This window comes from Ischnura elegans, chromosome 5 (assembly GCF_921293095.1).
Source record: "Ischnura elegans chromosome 5, ioIscEleg1.1, whole genome shotgun sequence".
Classification (NCBI taxonomy): Eukaryota; Metazoa; Arthropoda; class Insecta; order Odonata; family Coenagrionidae; genus Ischnura; species Ischnura elegans.
Window position 1 is genome coordinate 108,813,521 of NC_060250.1, and position 25,524 is coordinate 108,839,044.

The 25,524-nt window shown below is 35.3% G+C and overlaps 1 protein-coding gene across 1 annotated transcript in view; it reads left to right on the forward strand.

The window, feature by feature from the left end:
* The first annotated feature begins 11,907 nt into the window (after nt 1–11,907).
* Nucleotides 11,908–25,524, forward strand: part of LOC124159762 (tachykinin-like peptides receptor 86C) — a 172,762-nt gene continuing 159,145 nt past the window's right edge. The window contains exon 1 of the mRNA XM_046535675.1: nt 11,908–12,394. Coding sequence (XP_046391631.1) covers nt 11,908–12,394 — 487 coding nt within the window. The remainder of the gene's footprint in view (nt 12,395–25,524) is intronic.

The following is a 25,524-nucleotide window of genomic DNA, read 5'->3' on the forward strand; positions in this document are numbered from 1 at the left end:
ATTCAGAGAACACACGAGGGGAAAATGCATATTGAGATGTATTTCAGAACTCTACGTATCATACAAATTCCCATACAAGCCAATATCTGAATACTACAAGCCAATCGCTGAGTACTACTTCACTACCAATATTGTATTCCTTCCCTGCGTTCAGTCAGTAGCATATTTCCCTTTAAAAAATCATCACAAAAGAATCATGAATATAAATAAAATAAAAAATATTTTAAAAACACGTCTTTTCAAAAAAGGATAAAATGCAGTAAAAAGTAAACAAGAAGCTTTTCATCACTCGATATTAAATCGTGGGTGCTGATGGAGTTAATTAGAAAGGACTATAGAAGAGCCTAATTGATAAGTAAGGATGGGCACCCACGCTTTAATATTCGAGTGATGTAAAGCGTATTATTTTACTTTTCACAGCATTTCATAATGCTTCGGAAAGAGTATGTTTTTAAAATCTTGTTTAGTTAATTTTCATTATCTTCTCTTTATTAAAATCATAAAAGGTTATATCAAATTAATTTTTTAATCCATTCTAATATAGTTTTTATAATTATATTCAATAAAAGTGAGGCCTATAAGGTTATCAAAACCTTCCTAATGTAAAGTGCGAAAGAGCAAATCATAAAACGATGGAAGAATAAAGTCAACTTGTAGACAATATTTAAAAATATACGGAAAACGATCGACTTTTCCAGGATTCGAACATGTACTACTCTGGTCGCTAGGCAAAGCGGTTAATAGTGCGTCACATTACAACGGATGAAGATTGAAATCAGAAATACTTGCCCAGAAGCTGAGAGATTAATAAAAATGTTAATTGACGAAAAAGGTGGCTTATCTGCATCTGAAGACTTAATAGTGCAAGAATGCATTGTCGTCTAGGTCTGATGTGTACCGAAAATTAAAAATTCATTTGAATAAAATTGGACAGCATAACTTCGACAAAAACACTTTTGATAACCCTACAAACATTCCTGACAAGAATAGAGAAAAGAGGCCCTGGCTACTACATGCAGGATGTCCAGCCAATCTAAGCAGATAATTTATGCATAGTTCCAGGTTTTTCAGGGAAATTTTACTTGATTCAAGGTTAATATTACGTGATTACTGCGATAGATAAGAATTTAAAACACCCAAAATGACTTCAGCACTTCCAAAAAATATTACATTTATGAATTATTTTACGTAATTTAAGTAATTATTCCTACTTCAAAGTCTTACTCTTAGTAATTGAAATGTTACACTCAATTTATGAATGCCTCACAATGAACATCAAGACATTCGTCACAATTTAAATACTTATATATTTTAGAAATATATGTTTCTATGAAGTTAAATTTTATCAATTTTAAAAAAGTAAACGTATATATTGAAAAGCATATGCGTAGATAAATGAGGCCAGAAAATGGCTGTCGAACTGACAAAAATTTATTTGAAACGAACTTGAAATAAAATATTTTGAAACTCCAGATTGGAGCAAAAATTCATGAATAACTCATGCAAAATTCTAGGGACTAAACATTCACGCTTAATTCCCGATTCTCCAGGTTTCCGCGGTCACTGAACACTCTGTACATGGCCATTTGCTTCTAGAAACTATCCTAGTGGATTTTTACAGTTTTTGATAAGCCTGCAAACGTCCCTGACAAGACGAAAGAAAAGAGAAAATAAGAAGACAAGCGAGAGAGAGAAAGCAAAAGTGGGAGATGCCACAGCCAATCGGGTTCCAATGAGGGAGCAGAGGGGAAGGTGAGGCGGTGGGAGGGAGAGAGGGGGAAAGGAGGAGGGGATGGATGCGCGACGCTACTTTCGGTCGTGCAGTCCCGGCCACCCCACTCGGCGTCCGGTAGCCGAATCGTCGACGCCGCCTGACGCCGCCGACGGCGCATCAAGTGTTCGCACGTGCGGCCATATCCCGGAGTGCGCGGACGTTGTCCTACCGTCAAAAGTGAGAAAATTATTTTGGAGAAGACAAATTTTAGTGCTCCAAAGGTCACCTTCAAAACTCACCAAAAATCTTTTACATCGATTTTACCCTCGGAAAAAAGATACTGTGAATTCTCAAAACAGTCGTTTTATCACCGAAATTTTTTTATTCAAACTCTTAACTGTCTAACTTATCAAAAATATAAGCGGATGAACAGTTAAGGTGGCAATGGACCTTGAAATATTCAACTGTGCTATGTGAACCAAGGAAGGAATTTTAGGTTTCCCAAGAGAAGTGTTTGACCACGAAATATCCGTGAAGGAAAATTCGAGTGAAAAGTTGAAGACTATTATCTGTGATAATTTCCTGCAGTGAAGCAAGGAATAACGAATTGCAAAGAGTTTTAATCTTGGAATATACCGAAAAAAATTTGTTAGATTTTCAACTTTTCGAGTTCAAAATTAGTTTGGATTTGTGGGATTCTAAAGTCAACGCCGAGGTCAATAAAAGCTTAATCACAGTAATTAGAGACTACAGGCGGAGTGGAAAGTGGCTCAAAGAAATTTTTAAAAAGTATCCTTAGATGTTCCAAGGTGTTCAAAAACTTCCATTCTCGCGTGGCTGAAAGAATGGTAATGAGACAGCAGAAGTTTGCGAGTAAGTTAATTTCAATTTTTCATCTCTTTGAACCTTTTCAGTTTTCTCAGTTATAAAGTGCTTTACATGTACAGTTAAAGACATAGCACTACTAATAACCGAGTATTTATGTATTAGTATTACTAATAACTGTGTGTTTATGTATTCAGTGCGAGTAATACATGCAAACTAATCTGGGCAGAAATGGTTTAATTATGTTCATTGCAAGGTGAATGAATATTAACTTACTTATTTGTCCCAATCTTATCGCATATTCTCTTAAAAAATGAAATTTTCTCGTTAATTGCACGATAATTATAAACAACAATTCAAAACATGCTGCCTGTACAGGTATTAACCATATATTATCTTGAGCCAGTAAATGTCAAGGAGAAAGATAAAATTACATTCACGCGTCATACGTTGCGAATAAAATCAATGACTCTTTCGAATTAGTATGCAAGCGAGAAACATGGATTCATTTAAGAATAAAAATGCCATTAAGCTATAAAATTTGAATTTTTGCTTTTTAATATGCCTGATTCAAATAAAAGTATGGTATTAAAATGAAATACCAGAAGTGTTAGATTATTGGCGTGAACATATGTCCACTCTGGAAGACACTGGTTTTAGCATAAATGGATAATAATACTCCAACTCAGATCGATTATACATTTCATATAAAAAACATCACACAAAAAGTTGCTTCCGAGGGTACATAAAATTGCCAACCAACGAGAATAAAACTTTATGATAAAGAATTAAACATAAAACATCACTAAAATTACAAATATCAACTAGATTCAGTTTTATTTCGAGCCATACTGCCACAAAATTGGTATTAATATACTCGGTGGATAGTCAGTTACTCTTTCAACGGTAAACTCCCAGAATTTATGACCAATAGATTGAATTTTCTTGAATGGGTGAGAATTTTTCAACTTTTGTTTAACTTTACTGGGTCATTAAATTAAATAATTATAAAAACAATACAATCAATATTCTTTTAAGGAATGGTCTCCTTAATTTCATGCATTTAACCAACTAACAAGGTCATGTTATTTTAAGATGCATGGCCAATTTTTAATCATGTGCTTTATGTTTAGTTACACTAAAATGAACTAATATTTAAGTGATACACTTAATATTAGTGGAAATTATGCCTTCAAATTTCGATTTAACGAAGTAAGATAATAGATGTTTTAAAAATAATTTAGTATATTTCCAAAAAGTGAATAAGTGCCTTCAATCACATTCCATAAATAAATTGGAAGTGGTTACTTGACCACAACGAGAATCGGCAGCCTCCTTCGCCGATTAGCTGAGTCAGAATATTTTACAACGACATAAAGAAGAACACAGAGCATATAACACATCAGTTTTTATGATATAAGGAAATACTGCATTCGCTTAAATTTGATTTCTATACGTTTTCATAAAAATTAGTCAGTTAACACCGATTAATGTAAATAAATACGTTTTCTTTTCAATTACTCAAAATTTCCACTATCATAAACCTTAACTCCCGAAAAATAAACCCCTCTCTATCTACTTCTCGTTGGATAATATTGAAGACTAGAAAAGAGAAAGAACTTGAATGCCGTAAAGTTATAACAAAAGTAACCACAGTGATATTTTCTCCTAAATTTGATATGGTGATATTTTCAGCAACTTTAATTTTCATTGGAAAATTGCTTTCTTCCAATTAATCACTTTCTGATTCAAATTCTTTCATGAAAGAATTTCATACACTATCTTGAGCATTTCAAGATGACCGATATATAAATTATCCCTTTTTCAGCGAAACTTTTTAAATCATTACACAAAAAAATGATATTCAGCGCATAACCACGGCATTAAACATTATATATTCAAATGTAATCTAATAATGACGTAATCCTGCAGGACTTTATCCATATTTCTACCCTTATATAATTCTTCCCTTACGCATTTCACATTTCACAGACATGCACTCAATGCAAACCTACTCTACCCTATTCAGTCGCTTCCAATTCTCGACACTCTTACACTTTTCTTCCTCGGCAGTGAAAGTAGATGAGTGGTCCAGCTACATGTCCGAGATGTGGGCCCCTCTCAACCCTGTGACGTCAACTATCCATTCCACCATAAGTAACCGGGCGTGTTCGGGCTCAGTCCCACCCTTAAAACATTCCATCGCCGAGCAAAACCCTCTTAGCCTTCCGCAGACTCAACGGCTGGTCTACCTGCATTCGTTAGCATTTTATACCTACCATATATTCCTCATGTCCTGCATTTACTTCGGCGTCATTACATTCTCTCTCCTTTCACTTTCATAGCGCATCTCCAACCCCAGTTTTACACCCCCTCATTCCCACGGCAGCTTTGCACTGTTTATTCTGTTTAGGCATTGCTATTGAACCTGCTCTGGGTGATTCTGAATATGGTCAATGTATTAAAAGGTGTTAGGGGTGGTAATTTTAAATTAATATTTCCGCATAACCAGGAATGATAGTATATTTTTAATATTCATTATCCCTTTCACTTTTTTGAAGGGAGAGTCGTTGCGTGTTACTTTCATCTATACTTTCCGCATAATTGATGAATATTATTTAATTTCATACATTTTAAAGCCACAGTTTAATTGGCTAAGTAATGCATCAGAAAATATTAACCATCAGACTTTACATCCATCAAATTTTATTCACCAGCATGGTGTTTCCGTTAACCGATTCTTTATTATACAATCGCTTTCAATAAATTAATTTGCGCCAATATTAAATGCATATTTTACAATCAACATTCTTCCAAGTTTCACAAGTATATTTCAATAAATAATTCACATCCAAGCTGCCTCTTCTTGATTCTAACAATTAAAAATCCCTCCAATAACGTAAATGCATACGCCTTCAAGCTTTGTACCCTTATAATTCAGCAATGTCTAAAAATTACGATACAAAGTTTTATACTGCATTAGAAAGGAAAGAAAATATCATGAAAGAGTTGAAGTATCATTCTGACATGAGTAGAGGTTGCTGACTTCTTCCGAACCGAGACTTGTTGCCGGCCAGTCGTTAGGTTCCCCTCAAACAAACCCGAAATAGGAAGAGCAGCGCTAAAGGAAATGCCCTCTTCAAAAAGACGCTAAGCCCACAAGGCCAAGATGCCCGTCCAACCCTCGACAAGCCGCTGTAGCAATTTGTGCATCAAAAGGAATATTGAAAAAACCGAATGGTGGAGCCTAGTTTCGGGGAGGCCGAGCACACTTTTATGTCTCTGGAGGAGGTACATTTCAGCCGCAGAGTTTTCCCTCTTCTTCTTTGATCATCTTTTTTCTTCTTCCGTTGTTCTGAGCATGCGAGATCAGGTACACCACGTGAGTAATTAGCCTTAGCGTTTCCTTAAAGTGAGCACCTTTAGGCACAGGTTATTGTCTCCATCTATTCTCTCAGTCCGACAGAATAGTAATATTGGCATCCACAAGATAAAAATATTATGTACATAGCAGGCCTATTGATTGATGGATATAGTTAAAAGATTTAAAAATTAAATGTTTAAAGAGAAAAGATGAAGATGTACCACCAAGTGGCCGAAGGGTTCAGAAAAAAACCATCAATTGTCATAATTTTTAGCATGTGATAGCACCAAACCCCTAAAATCGCGACATTGTATTCAGTGAGTAGATTTAAAAAAATTAAATTAAAAAACATCATTCGAATAGAAAATACAGGAGTAGAGTACCTATATAATGATAAATTAGTAGTTTACAAGAAATATTGTAGAATAGTTATTTCAGTAGATTATGATGCTAACTTTGTATATACTTTTATATTTTTTTTATTATTGCAAATAAACCAATGTCTGGTGTATTGATTAAAGTAGATAAAACAAGAAATTAAAATTAAATCTTAGACTGCAGATATATAGTTTAAGTCATCATCAAGTGGCTAAAGGATTTTGACAAAAAACTTTCAAACGCCATCACTATTAGCTTTAGAGAAGCTTATTATAGCAACAAAGCCCTAAAGTCGCTGCCATTACTTCAGTGCGCAGATTATAAAAAAATTAAAAATCATCTGTTGAATAGAAAATCTAGGAACAGAGCACCTACATAATGGGAAAAAAGTAGTTAACAAGAAACATTGTATAATAATTATTTAACTTGATTCGAGTTCTTTCAGTTGTTAAGCCACACTTTTCCATTTTTTAATTCTTGCAGTAACCGAAAGTCAAGCAATTAATTGCTTAATTACAAATATGCTAAATTAATGTTTCATATGCTTAAACATAAATGCAAATATCATACAATGCATTTTAATTACGAAAATCAGAGTACTAGTTTCAAAACGAATTTTCAGAGTTTGGATAATTTCTCTATGTACGGCATGAAAATTTTCTCATTAATTACATTCATTTCTGGAGACCTTGACGAACTAAATGTTCAAATGTGTCGGAGGATAAATGTTAGAAGTTCGTTTATTAACTTCCTTTCGGATAAATAAAACAAGCACCGCCGGTAATCCATTAAAGTAACACAATTTGAGGCTTTTTGCGCTGAATAGTCAGGTAAAAAGCGTTTTCACACGGATGGATTCTCTGCGCGCCAAATTACTTGCAATCTCTTAACGGTTGCGAGAAATCCTTAGAAGTAGACAGCTTGAACATGTAATAACTTTACTGGGATTAAGGGAAGCTAATAAGCATTATTTTTCAACTATGAATATGAGAACTATTTGAATTTGTTTGTGTGCATACGTATCGCATTTTGAGTTATTAAACTCGTGTACTAGTGCATCTACAAGAACTAGTAGCACCGGTGTTCCATAAAAGACATACAACTGCCTAAGCTTAAGGTTAAGCACCAAAATAAATAACACATTATTGCGCTTGCTTTGAATGCAATGAAATTACCTTGCAAAATATTCCAAGATATATAAAATATCCTCTCACAATATAGTTATTTCTGTATTTAAGTACTTCTCGTGATGAAGTCAAGAATTAAAATTACGTTCTCTAACAGAGAAAAATAGAATAATACAATAACATTTACAGGAAAACAAGATGACCCATCATAGATCATAAATGTGTCGGTTACAAATGAAATTATCAGGTAAACAGTTTTTGACACCCAATTGCAGGCAGATTATTCATTGTTTAATGCAAGCTTGTATAACAATGAATAAATCTTTTGACATTGCCAAAGAAGTCCCAGCCGCAAATAAGACCTCCCTGTTCTGTATAATATAATTTCACCGTGATTTTGAGAACCGTAACCATAAAGTCACTTTACCATAAATTCACTATAGTTCCAATCAGCGCAGTTAAGTTGCATTATACTATTGCCTTTCCAGTATGACTAATATAGGGTGTCTGCCAATTACCGAAATACTTTTTATCACTCAAACATGTGAAAGTAGGCTGGCGAATCAAATGCTCCGTACATTACACTTTCTCGAAATAGGGGGATATATTGACCACAGAATTAAATAAAAAATGCACGCACTGTAAACGACTCTATATTTACCACTCTTCCTTAAGAAAATACTCAGCTTTAAGCTATTTTCCCATTATTTCGTTTAACTGTTTCGGCACGTCTAAATTAAAAATTTTTGCATTTCCATTTAAAGTTGAAAAATTTTTCAGGCTGCTCCTTTTTCGTTGCAGATCTAAAGGAATAAATAGTAAGAAAGCTCTAAGACAACACTTACCCACAAAGGAAAGGCTTGGAACAAGGCGGAATTGAGAACGATAGCCCAAACTTAGACTGTAGGTCGTGTTGACAAGGCTCCGAAATCTCTAAAGTTACTCTGAAGAACTTTCAGGGAGAATGCGAGTTTTTCTTGGTACACGTTCGCACACACGCTGGGAAGGAGAGCTCATCAGGGTTCAAGGCTACCCCTCACCCCACTTACTCTCATTCCGGGCCACCTCGATTTCACCAACGAGAAGTACAGTCCACTACGAGCTGAGAGAAAAATGGACACAAACTGACGACATTTTGAAGGATTAACTTCAAGACTTGTCAAACGAGCATTCAGTTTTACCTTGCCTGAGGTTTCGATAATTTTTTTTTTCTTTTATTCTTCATAACATTATATTTTGCAGAAATATGAATTATTACCAAAGAATGTTAGTTGTTGTATTTTTTGTTGGCAATGGTTTGTCTTTGCCGTTGACTTTAGTATTTTTAATTCGTTTATCAAAGTATCCATTTGATATTACTAAAGTTATTGCATTACATAGGTGGTTTACCGAATTAAGTAATCGTGGGAGGAACATGTATTATTATTATGATATAATATTAGGCAAAATTTTTAATTTTAATGGTGTAGAGAGGAAATCTACTCTGTTTCAGGGGGGACACTGGACCTATTGCGTATTTTACGCAAAACGGGCGCCACCAGCGAGGTTGTGGAACAGTTGCGCCAAGATTTAGAGCGCAACCATAACCTCGTGTGGCGTTTGAATGTCGACCGAAAGGAGAAGATTTACATAATTAAAAATAAACCAAGGACAGTTACATCCTAAAAATTTAGATTGTATATACTATTGTCAGGGTATTATTATAAAAACTTTGGGTATCAAAATAAGCGTGAAAAAGCTTCGTAAAACTTAAAGAGTCAATGGATCGCGCCTGAAGGTTTTCCAATGCATGTTATTTTACTAACTTATATTATTATTTCAATCAATCGTTTTACCACTGTGTCAATTATAGTCCTCATTTGGTATATTTTTATTTCGGAATGATTATTGGTTCACGTAGCAGCTTGTAGAAGAGTTATAGTTGCGTGCAAAATTTCAAAGTAGTTTCTTGCTGTGAACCTCTCAACTTACTAATATATTACATATTCATATTTAATAAGTTAAAGATCAAAATGTCTTACAAATAGAAGCATAAAATAATAATAGTAATGAAAAAATTAAATCAACCACTTTTTTGTGCAACATGCTGGATAAAAATACCGGATCGAATATAATAATTCAAAAAAATTTAAAAATTGTATTGGCATATGCTGCTTAAACAGATTGGCAGCAGGCTATGGTGCAGCATCCCCTAGCGTAAAATGTTTGGCCTGTTTTCCTCAACTCTAAATTTCTGAATTTCCTCGTTTAAAAAAGATATCCATAATATTTTGTTTTTCAAATTTATATTTACTTTATGATCTCGATCTAATTTTAATGTGTTCAATATCACATATGTGTTGTTGGATCTACCATATCCAATGGCAATACCATAATAATATACAATAACTCTCAGGCAATCAATGATTTTTCTTTTCTGTAATTCTGTTTTACACTCATAAAAATCAATTCCTTTTCTTTTCAGATTACTAAATGGAGTGCTACCTTGCATCAATAACTTCAGGAAAGTACAGGAATGCAGAAAATTGTGCAAAAAGTATAACGAAGGTTTCATGAGGCTTCGATTAAGTAGAGCGTGAGTTGATTGAGCGAGTGATTTCAGTCGTATTCAGCCATTCCATTTGATAAATTGCCGAATAACTTTTTTCATAATTTTAATAGGCACGATAAGACTATTGATCGCCATAGCTTTTCGCCGACATATTTTACGATTTAACGTTAACGTACCCAGGCTAATGCGTTTTGAAAATGCCATAGTGAACGTACTGCATATCGTCTAGAAACGTGAAGAGAGAAAAGGGTGGATCCCGCACGAAGTTTAGAAAAACGACAAATAGCCTGATAAAATGAAGTTATCGTGACAGAAAATTTTATCCAAATGAGAAAAATTCAACGGAAAACAGCGAAGTAGAGATACAAATAGCATTTTCCAAATTATTTTTTTCTGGCCCATAATGTTAAGGATTGAAAAATCTTGTTTATATCCCGTATAAATCTGCGAGGCGATGGATAATGTGTTGCATAAAACCGTCAAAAATCGGATTTTTTTTCGGATACAATATTCAAAGCGTGTTCAGGGGATGCATTGAATTCCACTGAAACAAATCAGCAATAAAAGTTACTTCCAAATTCGAGCTAAAATCTTCACGTTAATTTAAGCTTTTGTTAAAAAACTTTCACTTGTCTTTCTTTCTATATAATCAGGATTAATTAAAGAGTGGAAAGCGTATTTTTAGCTGTCAACCGTATATCCTCCAGTTATCATTCTGGAATATACCATTCAAGGCTCGTTTCTCCCCTGATGCTAAAGAAAGGAGAAAGGGCGTTCCTCGTCTCCATTTTAAAACTACATTTTCATTGAAAAAAGGTAAAATTAATCTTTCAAGTTTATGGTGACAATCCCTAAACATGAAAAAATAAATCTGATTTCTATCTCGGATATCGCCATAAATTTACAGTTACCTGAATACGTTTGAAGTACTGCCGAGGCACAATACAAAGCTATTGAAAGTCACACATTACAACCAGTTAAACATTTCATGCAGTCAGAATTATCATAAGAAAGTAAGCTAATCGTTGACGGGAGATTTTATGACAGGAGATCAGCATTATTATAACAAGGAAGTTCTGTTCTTGTAATCGATATATAAGGGCATTCAATTACGTTCAGGAATGTCGATAAGCACTTCTATCCCCTTGATGTTTGCTGAAATCAAACTGTAATGGAGTTTCACTCCGTTGATGACTAGGAACAGTGGAATTACGCCACTGGAAGTCGTCGTGAATTATCTAACACCAAATTCACGAACAGCTACGCGGAGTGAAGTTGTAGTGAACCAAGTTAGAGATTGAAGACGATTAATTAGGACTATCATTGGTGTTAAATTTTAGCAAAGAGCATTATCTTCCCAGGTATCTGAGACTCTAAGAAAAAAATCCATCTTCACCCAATCCGATACTTACCCACATCTTGAGTAATACGATTTTAAAGTACTTGTGAACAAGACGTTGGTCATCTAGTTGCCCTCAATTACAATATCACATCATGCTATGAGTATTAAAAATCCTTCACCTTCCCATCAGGTAATACGTTACTGGAAACCCTTAATAGAAAATAATTGGCTGTAGTAGAGATGATTGATCTATGCCAAATTACTATCTACGACAAGAAAATTTAGACCACTCTAAGACGTTAGACGGTAGCAGACGCTCTTACAAAACCCCCTCAATACCACTAGTGCTAATAGTGACCTATTATGATTCTGTGACCGAATTTTCAATATTTCAATCGATTACGTAAAGCGTTCGACAGAGCTAAGGGACCGCGATAAACACTTCTTTCACTCACATATACTGGTAACGCGAATAAGTTACAGCTCACGACGCTTTAAGCAGCTGTGATCAATTCGATGCTCTCATAACGGCTTCAAATGCAAAGCCTACTACAGTAACCCCAAGTAAAGCTGATGTGAAAGTGTCTGTGTAAGTGAGACCGCAAGATGATGCACTCTTGGCTCGAGGCGGAAGGTGAGGTCGATCCGGATCCGGCGGTTGCGGCAGCGGCGGCCGGAGTCGGCGGCGTGGACCACGGTGAGGACGAGGAGGCCGCGTGGGGCCTCATATTCAACTGCACCGCGAGGATCTTGCAGATGCGTGGGGTAGCGGCCGCGGCGGGTGTGGGGACCGCGGGCAACGGGTCGTGGACGGCGGGTGTGGGCGAGGAGGCTGAGGAACGTTTGCTGCATGAGGCGGTGCACGAGTGTCTCTTCCCATCAACCTCCTCGGCCTCCTCCCCTTCCATCTCGCGCCTGTTCCCATTCCTCACGGCCGAGACGGCCGCACCCCCGCAGCCAACGGTCGGCACCCTCGGCCCCCGACGACCGTTCTCGTTGCCCTCGTGGGAGAAAGCTGCGTGGATCGTCGTCTTTTCCGCCATGCTGTTAGTCGCCGCACCCGGCAATGCCATCGTCATTTGGATTGTGTTGGGTGAGTGGAGCCACAGGTTATGCATAATTCATTTCTTTTTGTTACAGTACCCATGGTGGTGATCTGATCTAAAATTTGAAACACGAAATGAACTCCCATCCCCAAGATCCCTTAGAGGAGATGGCTTGGTAATGCAATTGGCTAATACGCCAGACCGGAAATCAGGAAGGAGATCCGGATTCGAATCCCGGCTAAGGAAAATATTTTTTCATGGTAAACTTCATCCTTAGTGTATATCATTAAAATCCTCGCAACACTCCGTAATCAAATAGTATCACATTTTAGATCAGACCCTGTATTATTTTATATGAGACTCCGACCCGGATGTTTTTTAGCTCATTTTCTTGTCTAAAGCCTGAATCACACGATCATTTTTTTCGTCATTTTAGATTGATCACTTCCGCGATCACTCGAGCGAATACTCATCTCAGAAATGATCTTCGCACGCGATTGCTCCAGTGATGAGGATTACCATAAATTTTTTCATCACTCGGTTCGTCGCTTTTTCTGTCGCTGACACCATCGCGCGCCTTCCATCTTGTCTTTCCACCACCTCGGAATTTTAAGATCAGATAAAACCACTTTGGAAGCACATTAATCCAAGTGACGGCTCAAATAATCAACTAGTGCTCTGAGAGAACGTAAATTGAGACACGTTAATTCTTTGGAGAGGGTCATTCGGAACAAAAATTCAAGGAATAAAAACGTTGTTTTTATTCACGATTATATCGAAATTTTGTTTAATTTGCCATTATTAAACTATATAATATGATTTGACCGCAAAATTGTGGGGTGAAAGTCGCAATTAATAACAAAATCTCTGCTAATTCGGTGAACACATTCAAACAAAAACGAGCCGTTTCATCGTATTGGGCCGACTATATTGTTCCAATATTTCCTAACTTACATCAGCCTAGAGGCAAACTCCTTAATCTACCCCCTTAAATGCCACACAATCGATTTTTCTCCTGCATCGATATTTAAAGAACAGTGAACCCTCTGTGGTGACTAATTAAGGTTTTTACAAACCTTTAACTGTACTTACGAGCAATTTTCCGTCACATATCCTGAGAGCATTCGTGGCCTGCCAAATTTTAATGATATCAAATTCAGGACTCAGGCTATAGATTTTCGTGATGTAGATCCTACGACAACGAGCTGTGATGTCGGCAATGGTGCGAAAAGCGACGGCGGGAGGGACCGTGTGATTCAGAAAAATGATCACTCGAGCGATCACTTTTCCGGTCCCGAAAAACGATCGCTCGAGTGATCACTAAGAGGGATGAAACAAATGATCGGGTGGTTCAGGCTTAAGTTCAAGGTGAGGCTAATCTACCCAAATCAGACTTGATTTTTTCCCTTATAGCCGCATAGAAATTTCTGATCCAGCAACAGCAGGTCTAATCACGAATCAACTCTGGTTCTATCAATTTCTATCAGATCTGATCAAACTTGGTCAGGTAGATCATTGGTTTAAACGACCAAAACCGTATTTTTTACCAGTTATTCCACCGTCGCCACTGAGGAAAGTGAAGCAAACAACTGCAGTCACTTTGTCGACTCAATCCCATATGATTTCACGTGGGATTTTCCACATTACTTTCAATAAATCCAAACTCAATTTACACATTTTTCTAAGAGTTATAAAATGACTCATGCTGAATGCATTTACTTTAAAATTTCCAGGTATTTTAGCAATAATTCAATAGATAAACCATCAATGCGATATTTTTGACACATTTATAGGATTAAATTATAGCATGAATACCATTAATTCAGATTTGCCTCGCTTTTTACAATATATATTTACGCAGTGAATGGCGTGATCTACAATACTAGGGAGTTAACGCCGAAAGAATTTTTTAATTTTTAAAAATACTTTTTACTACTTTCGATATAAAGAATCACTTGCACGTCCTTAACGAGTAAGAAGGTAGGTCTCCTTAACGCGTAATAAAAGGTAGGTCAGCAATTTAATGATTATGCTATGATTTTGTGGACTTCGGAGAACATAGAGTAAGTGTTCAATGACTTTGAAGTCAATAATAACTTTTGATGATGGTTTTGGTGATGATTTCCTCAGAAATTTTTTATCAAAATAAATATAATCCATTCTGTTTTACCATTGGCCTATCTCTCGCAAGCAAGTGAAGGAAAACATATAATTACTTGGGTTTAGCTTATTATCAAATCATCCAAATCGTACATGCAGAATTCAATAAAATATTTTTTTAAGCAACAAAGTATATGACAGTCATCCAAAACTGTACAGAATTTATAATTTCATTCAATTTTATCAGATGTAATTTCACAGTACATTTTTTCTAGTTTTAGTCAGAGAAAAAGTTTCATACAATGGCGTTTCCATCATTTTTTGGATTCATGGAAAATTTTGTTTACACATAAAATAACTCTACCTAGTTCAATTTCGCAATGATTAATAATACGAAATAATTAGATAATTATGAGTTATGGAGTGATCTCAATAAGTGTAAGTGCTAAACAAGCACTAGGGGTAAGGTTTTAAAAACGTTTTAACCATGATGATCAACTATTGATTCCGAATGTTCGAGCGCGCTAATCGTGTTTCATCTATCTGCATGCAAACAAGTTTAGAGGGAGCAATGAATTTTCCTTATTTACATTGAATTTAATTAAATCTTGTCACTGTAAAATTTTAATTTTTTTTAAATTCAATTGGTTTCGATGGACGAGAAAATTAAATATTTAATTCAGCTATTCCAATGCGCTTCATACTCATGTAGGGGAGACTGGGGCACAGTGGGACACGGGGCACAGTGGGACAATTGATTTATTTAAACAATTTACTCGGTCAAAGGGCAAATGCATTAAAATTAAGGAAGTCATATCACGAGGAATAATGCACAAAAATCTTATTTCCTAATCTTATGTAGCTTCGCGTAAATGTTATAAAATATGTTTTTTGCTATAATTTTCGTAACTTTCATGTTATGAATATTTATGCAATTCTCTTAATTATAGCAAGTTTCATAAGGAATGACTTGGTGAATACATTATTTAGAGACTTAGTAATATTTTTCTAAACATATTTTTCGAAAGTAACATGTTTAAAATTTTTGCTGACAAATACAAGACTTCAGGACATGCGGGGCACAGTGGGACAGCTGAAATTGGGGCACAGTGGGACAACTTGGATTGGGGCACAGTGGGACAACTCGAATTGGGGCACAATTTGATGCCGAATTACAGCCCAGGAGCTTCGTACTATCAATATCCGTTACCTAAACGCACTCAAATTTCATATCATGCTTACTTTATAATGTTTTGGCTCCATATTGATGCTTTAGGATTTGAAGCAGTACATTTCAGTTAGTGAATGTGAGGACAAAACTAAAGAATGGCAACAGCAATGAACATGAGAAAAGTAATGCCGAAGTAAATAATTAGTGTGAACCCCGTTCGTATGCGACAATTTGTCTACATTTCCTGAATCCCACATCTGTTATATAGATGTGCTCTTTGTAAGGAACAGTTCAGTCTTGGCCAGAAGCGAGCTTGAGGTAGTGAGAAGAGTCTCATAAACATTAGTTGCTGCCACATTCCTCCTTTCTACAAGCCTGCTCTGGGAACATTCAGTGATTTGCGTGAAAGGATGAAAAACAGGCAATAAAACTTGATTTTTAAAGAGAATTTTGAGGCAAGATTGTTTATTACGTATTATCTATTTAAATTAAATTATTTATAAATTGAATTTTTGAGATTCATAGCTTATAAAATAAATTACCACCATAGTAAACTGTGACTTAAAACTGCAGCACGACTGCACCACAGACTGTCTCCTCTGCGCACGAAAAAATTAGTATATGAGTTAGCTCAGAGAAATAGAAAGAAATACCCGCCATCTTGCGATCAGAAAGACATCGCTGATGTTGGTTTATTTTACGTTTTTTTGAAGCGGAATCCTTCGATTAGCCTTCGAAAACCAGAAGCAACCTCACTGGCCAGAGACGTGGGCTTCTATAGGACGGTTGTGAGTGCATTTTTTTCCGATCTATCAGCTCTTTATGTCAACATGTATTTTCCGCTGGAGGTGTAATCATGATGAAAGTGGTTCCACTACCGTTCAACTCCAGGAAAGGTGATAGCCCTCAAAGGTGGAAACAAGTAGGTGAAGTTACCTCCTCTGAAAGAGGCTCCTCGATGTCATTGTGCTATATTATAAAGGTTCAGGTTAATACAATTCCTCCATTTCTTGTGTTGTCTAGAGTGAAATTCCTCCAAAAAATACTGTTGAAGTGTCCCATAGGATCAGTAGGTGCCGCATGTCCTTCTGAATGGCTGGCTATCAATTTATTTTTACTGGTTTTAAAATATTTCATCGATCACGCAAAATTTTTTAAAGACAACCCTGCATTGCTAGTTTTACATAACCACGAATCATATATTTCTGCCGATACTATTGAGTTAGTAAAAAGGAATGGGTGGTACTTTTTACTTTGTCACCTCACTGCAATCAATTAGATAACTGTTTGTTTGGCCTTTTGAAAAAATATTGAAATGACCGCAAATGGCCTATAAACCACCCAGGAGAGAGAATAACAATTTGCAACTTGGTTGAATACAGCACATAAAAAAGCATTTACATCTGATAATACATATTATTTTTACTTTCGGTTCAACCAGGATATGCCCTGTTAACCCAAGTATTTTAATGACAAAGACCTTGCCCAAGAAACTGTCAAAGATCAGTTTGTTGGACCTTTAGAATTTCACTTAGAAACCGAGTAAAATCTCGAAAGCCCAGGACAACCCGGGTTGAAACTTCGTTTTAGAGAGCATAGTTTTCCCCCCTGAGGAATAACGTCCAAAATCTAGCAGGCTAATATCTAAACATGCTAGACAAAAGAAAAGATAGGAGATACCTACGGACACACCAGTTAAAAAGAGACTGGAAAATATCATCAATAATAAATAAAATAATATCATCAAAGGAAAGAGAGAAAAAACAGCCTGGTCATAAGAAAATGTTGAAAAATGAGCAATAAAATGTCAAGAACATTTAAGATTTTCACATTAAAGAACTAAAAAAAAGATTGGAAATGGAAGATATAGCTACAGTTTCAGAATAAAGTGACTAAATTTACCACCAAGGAACGTTGGCAGAACTTCAGCCATTAGCGTAATTAAATGTTGATGAAAAACACTGCATGCAGTGTTTTAAAGTTTATAATTACATGACTTAATATTTTTTATCAGCACATGTATCTTGAACAAAAATTTCTTGATTTAAATGTTCGCTTGCATGTATATTTCACCTATTAATGTTAATTAATTCATTTGTACCCTCAATTAATTTAAACTTTGTATTTTATTGAGTAATGCAAGCCTGTCCCACTCTGCCCCGTGCACTGTCCCACTCTGCCCCAGGCTGGGGCAGAGTGGGACACTTTTCAACAAAGAAGAAACTTGAGTATTTCAACTACTTTAAGTTAGTTACATTACTTGCGAATTTTTTAATAAGTTGAGGAATATACTCTTTAAGCAATGGCACCAAAATCTTCCATTTTCCAATAATTATGTGGGAAATAAAAATGAAATGCTAAAACTGTCCCACTGTGCCCCAGTCTCCCCTACACTGTACATTGTACAGCTTAGAAGAGCGTCACCTGTTTAACTGGAAATTAGCTAGGTGTTGCACTGGTGACTGGAGCAAATTTAGCAACGAAAATCAATCTATTCATGCTCTTGTCTGATTATGTCAGGATCCATTAAATACACTCTCTCAGGGGAATTATCCCTCTTAATTGACTGGCAAGATGAACGTATCTGCGGCAGCTTCGTGATTGAAAGCTAACTCCAAATACATGATTGTAGCCAGTGTATCATTACTAATTTCCAAACTAGATCTCGTTTTCTTTCATGAACATTCGCCAAAAGAACAACGTTCAAACGAGTGCGGCATCCATTGCATTGATTCGATAAATTAAAAGAAATATTTCCCCATTCTTCAAGAATAATTGAAAAATATATACATAGAGAGAGAAAATTAATAACTGAAAATTTGGTGTCTTCGTAGCCTTTACTTCTAAAAACGCATTTTCCTTGAGTGTTAATTTTAGTAAATTGTAGGAAATTAAAATTAAACTGCACTCGAATAAATTATTTTCTGTGGGCGTTTTCCTGGGAAAAAAGATGAAATCATGTTTTTGGAAGTCATGTAATAATTTCATATGCGAGTAAATTCAAACGACTCAGAAATTTAGTTTGCCATGGCAACACCGGTTTTTTTAACTGTCACTTTCGCAATTAAAATAGCCATGCTTTTTCTTGAATACGAACACCTGTAGGAGTACGCAACTGAATAATGAAAGATATGTTAAAATGTTTATTTCTGATGTCAACCGGTTGTTTCAAATTTAACCTTTTTTGAAAATTGAGCTTACCAGTTGTATAGCAGACTTTCGATTCAAGGAAGTATATAATGTCACAGGAATTTGAAGGTATTTTTTTCTTGTAGCTCCTTGACGCTATAAGCATATTAACTAGTAGCTTGAATGTATTTACGGGCAAATATTGCTCATTTTGTATCATTATCTAGTCCATATATTTTGTGAGCAGGAAATCATCAGGTATCAATAGCAGGAAATCCTTTACAATGGAGTAATCTAATTGTGTTTAAAAAATATTAAATGGTGATAAACGCAGGATACAAGAATAGAACGTATATTCCTTCAAATTTAAAATAGAAGAAATTCAACAAAATTGTTAAGAGACTATATTTTAATCATTAAGCTGCCAATTATAATTAAATATAAAAACAATGACTCTAGCACCCGTCTTAAATTAGTCCATGTATTTCATATTACTAACTGTGCGAATCACAGAATTTGATAGATATTTTATTTGCCCAAAGACTTTTCCTTTGGGGCATCCATAGGTTAAAAAAAAACTTGGAGACATCTTAATCAGACAAACACACAAAATAATAGTATCCACCTTCAAAAAGCAAAATCTGAAAGTATTTACATTCAAGTATGAGTATTTTATACAATCACGGTCTGCACCTTTTTGGAAAGCATACAAAATATACAATCAAAAATATAATATAGTATTTGCGGTGTTTCCTTTAACTTTTAACCTTTATTTTCCTTTAACTTATAATTTACTTGTATCAAGGAAACTACCTCTCTCATTTGCAAGAAGCCAGATATTTAATTAGAAAAGTACTTCTATCAATATTGCTACAGTTCATATCGAACAGCATATCAATTTCTCGCTGCAGCAATGATTCATTTATATATGTTTTTAGAAAATTGCCTTACACATAATTTTATTTCCGATCATACTGGATACATTTATCGGCCGATCTTTGTTTTCCAAGATTATCGAACTGGAAACCAACCATGTGCGGTGTTTCCCCTGCCCCACTATAAATATATGGTTCCGTCGCGCGCACACATGCCTCTCACTTTCCCTCTCGGGAGATTATTTCATTCTGGATTTAACCTGAGGGCAGCATCACATTCCGGGCGCTATATAACGCCCATTTTAATCTTTTTCCCCCGTTTCCACATCAAGCGGTCACACACGCGTGAAGCACCCTCTCCATTTCACGCCCTGTTACATTGCCTTCGAGGCGGGTGGAAATTGCGTCGCCTTCGCTAGAGCTGGCTGGAACTCATATGGTGTTTGCTCACATGCGTGCTAAATTTATGCAGCCACTCTAAAAGCCACCTGAGGTTTTGAACGCAACATTTCTCTCAACGAACTATTTAAAACTACACATCTAAAAAAAATTCACCAGAACCTCGGTCTACTTTTTGCAGCGCAATAAAGTACAGGATGCCGCATTATTGCCATCACATATGGTCGTACATATAGTTGAATTTAAATATTATGTTATGCATTGCCTATTTATTTCACCCTTAATGAGATCACCCCTCAGATTACCTGGCAAGTCAAAGTAAATTTAAAATTTCAAAGTGTGTCATTATTCAAGCATTACATTGCTTAACATACTTGGCTTCTTACAGACTGAATAAGTAGGTACCATTTTTCAATTAAAATTTCAAAGCTTAAAAATTCAAACAATTTCGTCACTTTCATTGCTTACCCAATTGGTAGATGTGGTGTAAAATTGTTATTTGAGCTATGATATAAAAAAGGGCTGAAAAGTACGACAATTGTCTCAAAAATCCCAGCGCACCATAAATAAATAACTGCGATTACAACGGATTAAATGAACCAATGCTAAAATACTGAACTAGGAACTTCAACAATCATACCTAAAATATCTGTTATTAAAAATAGTATCAACGAAATAGAATCAATATCAATAGTTCAACATTATATATTTCTTTCAACTTTTTCTTGAGTAATGGATTTGGTATAAAAATGTATACGAGTTGCATACTTCCGGAATCAACGGTAAAAGTTTCGAACCATTAGTGTCTAGCAGTGGTGTCATAGTGCCGAAACGCGCCGGAACGCCGTTCGGGCACTGGTTAACAAACGATATACTAGTCAAATAACAACACTTTTATCAATTTTGTTTCCTCAAAATTTTTTACATATATTCACAACCAAAACAAAAAATGTAATAAAATCTAAATAATAACTTGTAATAAAAATACACTCAGAGTTATATTTCACTTCTAAAAAAAAGTTAAGGAAAGTGCGTTCCGGCACTGCTAGTTTTGCCATGATGTCACTGGTGTCTAGTCTCAAGTTGAGTCGTCAACAAACACGCCACTACCATGTGTGTAAACAAATCTCCACGTAACTGTTGACTATCAGCGATGATCATGATCCAGTCAACGTATCGATTTCATTTTGATTCGATTCGATATCGATTCGATTTGAGATTGATTTCATTTTTTTGGAATTTTTTCTATTTCGTATCATTGACTGATGTGCTCATCAACAGTCTTCTCGAACATAATTGATAACCATAAAAATCACAAATCGTTGAGAGAGCAAGATATTTTTGTGGCTAAGAACGAAGATGTGAATGACTTAAACTTTGTAATTCAGAGTCGTATCGTGGGTACTCTGCATTCACTCAAAACTGTTTATTTTGCAACAAATTTAGACAGAGTCACCAACTAGCCTTCTGAATTTTTAAACTTCTTGGATGTGCCTGCATTACTAACCCACAATTTACAGCTGAAGTTTGGCTCGGTCGTCATAATGCTTCAAAACCTAAACAAACAAAAGGCATGTTATTGGACGCGTTTGGTGATTAGAACAACTGATTACCAATGTGATTCACGCGATAATGGTCAAAGGAAAATTCAAAGATGGAGAATTTCTTATTCCGAGACTTCCCATGATCCTGAGCGATATGTCCTTTGAGTTTGAATGAACTCAATTTCCGACGCATTCGTGATGACGATAAACAAATCACAAGGTGAGTATTTGCGGTCTTAATCCCATGTTTTTCTTATGGTCAAATATGGGTGGCATGTTCACGTGTTGGTAAACCATCCGCTTTATTTGTTCCTTCTCCTGATAACAAATAAAAACTTTTGTGTATCGGAAAGTACCTTACTCAATAGAATAAAGCCGAATATGAAGGGTAGACCGAGGCACGTTTCTGAACTGAGTTATAACTAGCGCACCACAAGTCATGATAGATAAATGCTGCTCACTTGGGGCTATTTTCACGAGATTTTGAGCGTCACTCAAACATCGGCAAAGAGTTAGTTGCATTGACTATTGGTCCTAAAAACATTTTTTCTACGGTTGAAATCACAAATAGGCCAACAAATGAATGCACAAAATTTTGAATTTATTAATTGCTTTAATACCACAATGTCTAAAATATCCTAATTTTAAACATAAAAATTAGAAATGTTATTGGAAAACATCCGCGTAAACGTTCCCCGGTCTACCCTATGTTGATTGAATAAAGAAAATGACTTTACACCAAGCCATTGAATTACTAATTTTTTTTAGTTTAATTGATTTTTTAAAATTTTATTATATTACGTAAAAATTATTTAAATCAGTACAGCCACTCTTGATTTATAAATGGTATACACATAGTGTTCATTCATTGTTAGGCGGTACGAAGTTTACCGGGTCAGCTAGTTCACCATAAAAATCGCATTTATTGATTGAACTTTTTAACCAATAAAGATAATTGCACTTTGAGATTCTATGTATTTTTTATTGATTTCGTGGTAAATCGATTTAAAGTATTTGGCCCTACAGACGATGTGAAATCGATTTTTGTCCCTTTTATTAAGAATGGATGAAAACCACTGTCCTAAAGCATAGAGTGAAAATTCACCAAGATAATATGGCAATTTTTGGCTCCAAGATATTATGGCTTCCATAAGATACTAGAAAAGTATTTTTAAAAGGTCCTTCATCATTACAAACATTCATTTATTACATTCATTACAAAGGAATAGAATAGCTACTTCCACGTTCGTTTTCAGAATGTGAGTTCTAAGCATATTTTATACACAATATTTAAAAGATGACATTTTATATATAAGCACATTAAGTAACCTCCCCGATTAAATTCACAAATCGTACAGTCTCACCGTATGTGCCCATCATAGTAGATGAGACAGCACCCAATTTTTTTTCTTCGACCAATTAATTTTTTTAAACAATAGTTCAAAATCCAATCAACGTTTTTGAAAATAACACACAATTACCCATTTGATCAAAACTAGTGCATAAAAAATTGGCAAGGCTTCGCAAATCGTGACTGATGTAATTTATAGGAGGCGTCAATCAGATGTGATCTATCAAGGGACTTCCTTTCACTGATCTGGCGAACTGCAATTAGTGATAGCCTAAGCATCACCGATTCGCTAGTAAGGGCCTTACGTAATTGGCCAACCCCTCTACTAAACTCCCCACGCTCCTAATCAAGTAATTATGTGCAAAGAGTCAAACCTAGGAAACGATCCCGTTTGGTTATACGGTGTAATCCGAGACTTCTAATGAGCAAACTATTGATCAAAACGGCGTGAAGGAAGGAAAATTAGTCAATTTATTTGTTTATTTTTTATAATAAGATAAACAAATCATAATTTGCGCCGGAAGATGATGATAATTCCTTGAAACCCGGATCGCGCTCTGTAAAAAAGAAGTGGTATAAGTAATTGTGTGATGTCCAGGACAACTTATAATGCCACCACCACACCTACTTAACTCTCAAAAATTACGACGGAGTTAAATAGATTCTTATAAGGGAGATCTAGAGAAGGGATATCTTTAACTTTTACTCATATTTATGCAAATGTTATTATTTATATTTTGCAGTACATTCAGCAATTTTTGGTTCAAAGTAAGTGCGTTAATATTGTTTCACGACTAATAACAATAGTATTCCCAGCAGTTTCTGCTCCTACATTATGGTCCTCACGAAAAATGCAATGTTTGGTTCTGAAACACTTTCAAACTCAGCTATTCATGGAGAATAATCCACCATAATCCGTTATTGGCTCTTTTGGAATACCCAAGATTTTAGCGATATCCAACCACTCTTTGTCAATGAAGTTCTAAAATTCCTACAGAAACAAGCCCTCGAATACAAAAAAATTAACGAATTACTATCCCATTGACTGACTTTTTACCAAAGCTAGGAACTAATTTTCACAAAACATTAACGTGGTACTAATGAACAGCAATCGGTTTTCCTTCATCGGTTCAACGTTCGGTTTTGATTTCTATTTTGACATCTGTGACCTCAGCCATATTAGTCACAGCCAAATTAGTAAATTGATTTAAGTCCATTGACACCGATGGCGCAAAAAGTAATTTAATTTCTCATTAAACATTTTGCTAAATTAATCAGATCAGAGAAAATTCAATTAAATTACTTTCTCCAATTCACAAATAACTTTTTTATGATGATCATTAGCTCACATAACCCTGCCTACAAAAATCATGTTGATCACATGATCGTATTTATATTTTCCTCTATTTTTCGTATCGAGTTATTCTTACAACGTAGGAAAATTTAATTCATTAAAGTATGCAAAGTAGGACTGTCTAGCAAATAAATGAATTTGAACTTTTATTTCCAATATGATTGTATTTGGCCAAATTGACTTTTAGATCTTACTTTTCCAAGGCGAGAAAGTCAAGTAACTAATTGGTAAGGCTATAGCTCCGTTAAAAATGATAACCAATTACAAAAAGAATTAATAACCAATTACGATTTATGAAATATTTTTTATGGTGTACTAGAGATACCTTGAGTGTGTTATCTCATTTTTCATTAGCTTATTCTTACATATACCTAACCTCAATTGTTTATCACTAGTAACTGATTATTGCCAATTATGAAGTCAAGAAAATGATTTCAAAGTAATATGGTTCTGAAACTATTTTGAGTTATTACTGGTAGTTTCAGGTGAAATGTGGTGAAACCATTCGTTGGTTTGTTATTTTTTCAAGTTTTTTTGACGTTTAATGAGCGGTAATTATGAATATATTGTCTAATAGCCATGAAGGCTCCCGTCAAAGATTTCCGGTAGGTTATTACAACAACTGAGAGCTAAACCATGGTCAAATATATTTTTATTTTCATTCATCATTCAAAACAAATTATGATTATCAATGAGATAAGAATTCTCGGATGTACAGCTTTTGCACTCTGTAAAACGAATTACGTGATCGTGACTACTATAATTTTAATCATAAAATTTTGAATCCCAATCGTAACCAAAACCGCTGCACCTCCTCTTGATAAGGATAATACCATGCCAATAAATTTACAAGCACACATGACACGTTGGATGCCTAATTAAAAAGAGCAAATGACACAAAGGCTGAATGGACCTTGACAAACCATTCACTAACGGCCTTTGGTATCGGATTTTTGGAAGGACACAGCGTTATCCCATAATATGAGATCGTAGATCACATATTGTAATTCCATCCCATCCTCATCTATAGTCTATCAGTGACTGACATAGAAAAGCCCTTAATCTTGATGACATCGGCTTTTTCAGGATTCCGTCCATACAGATATGCGTAGGGGTTCAGGGTGTAGCCGTGAAAAAATTAATCTAGAATAGGCAAGCCAAAAAATTCAGAAAGAAAGAAAACTATATCGTCAACAGTGACATCAAATTTCCGTATATATATTTTCAAATAATAAGCCGGCTAGTGAAGATAAC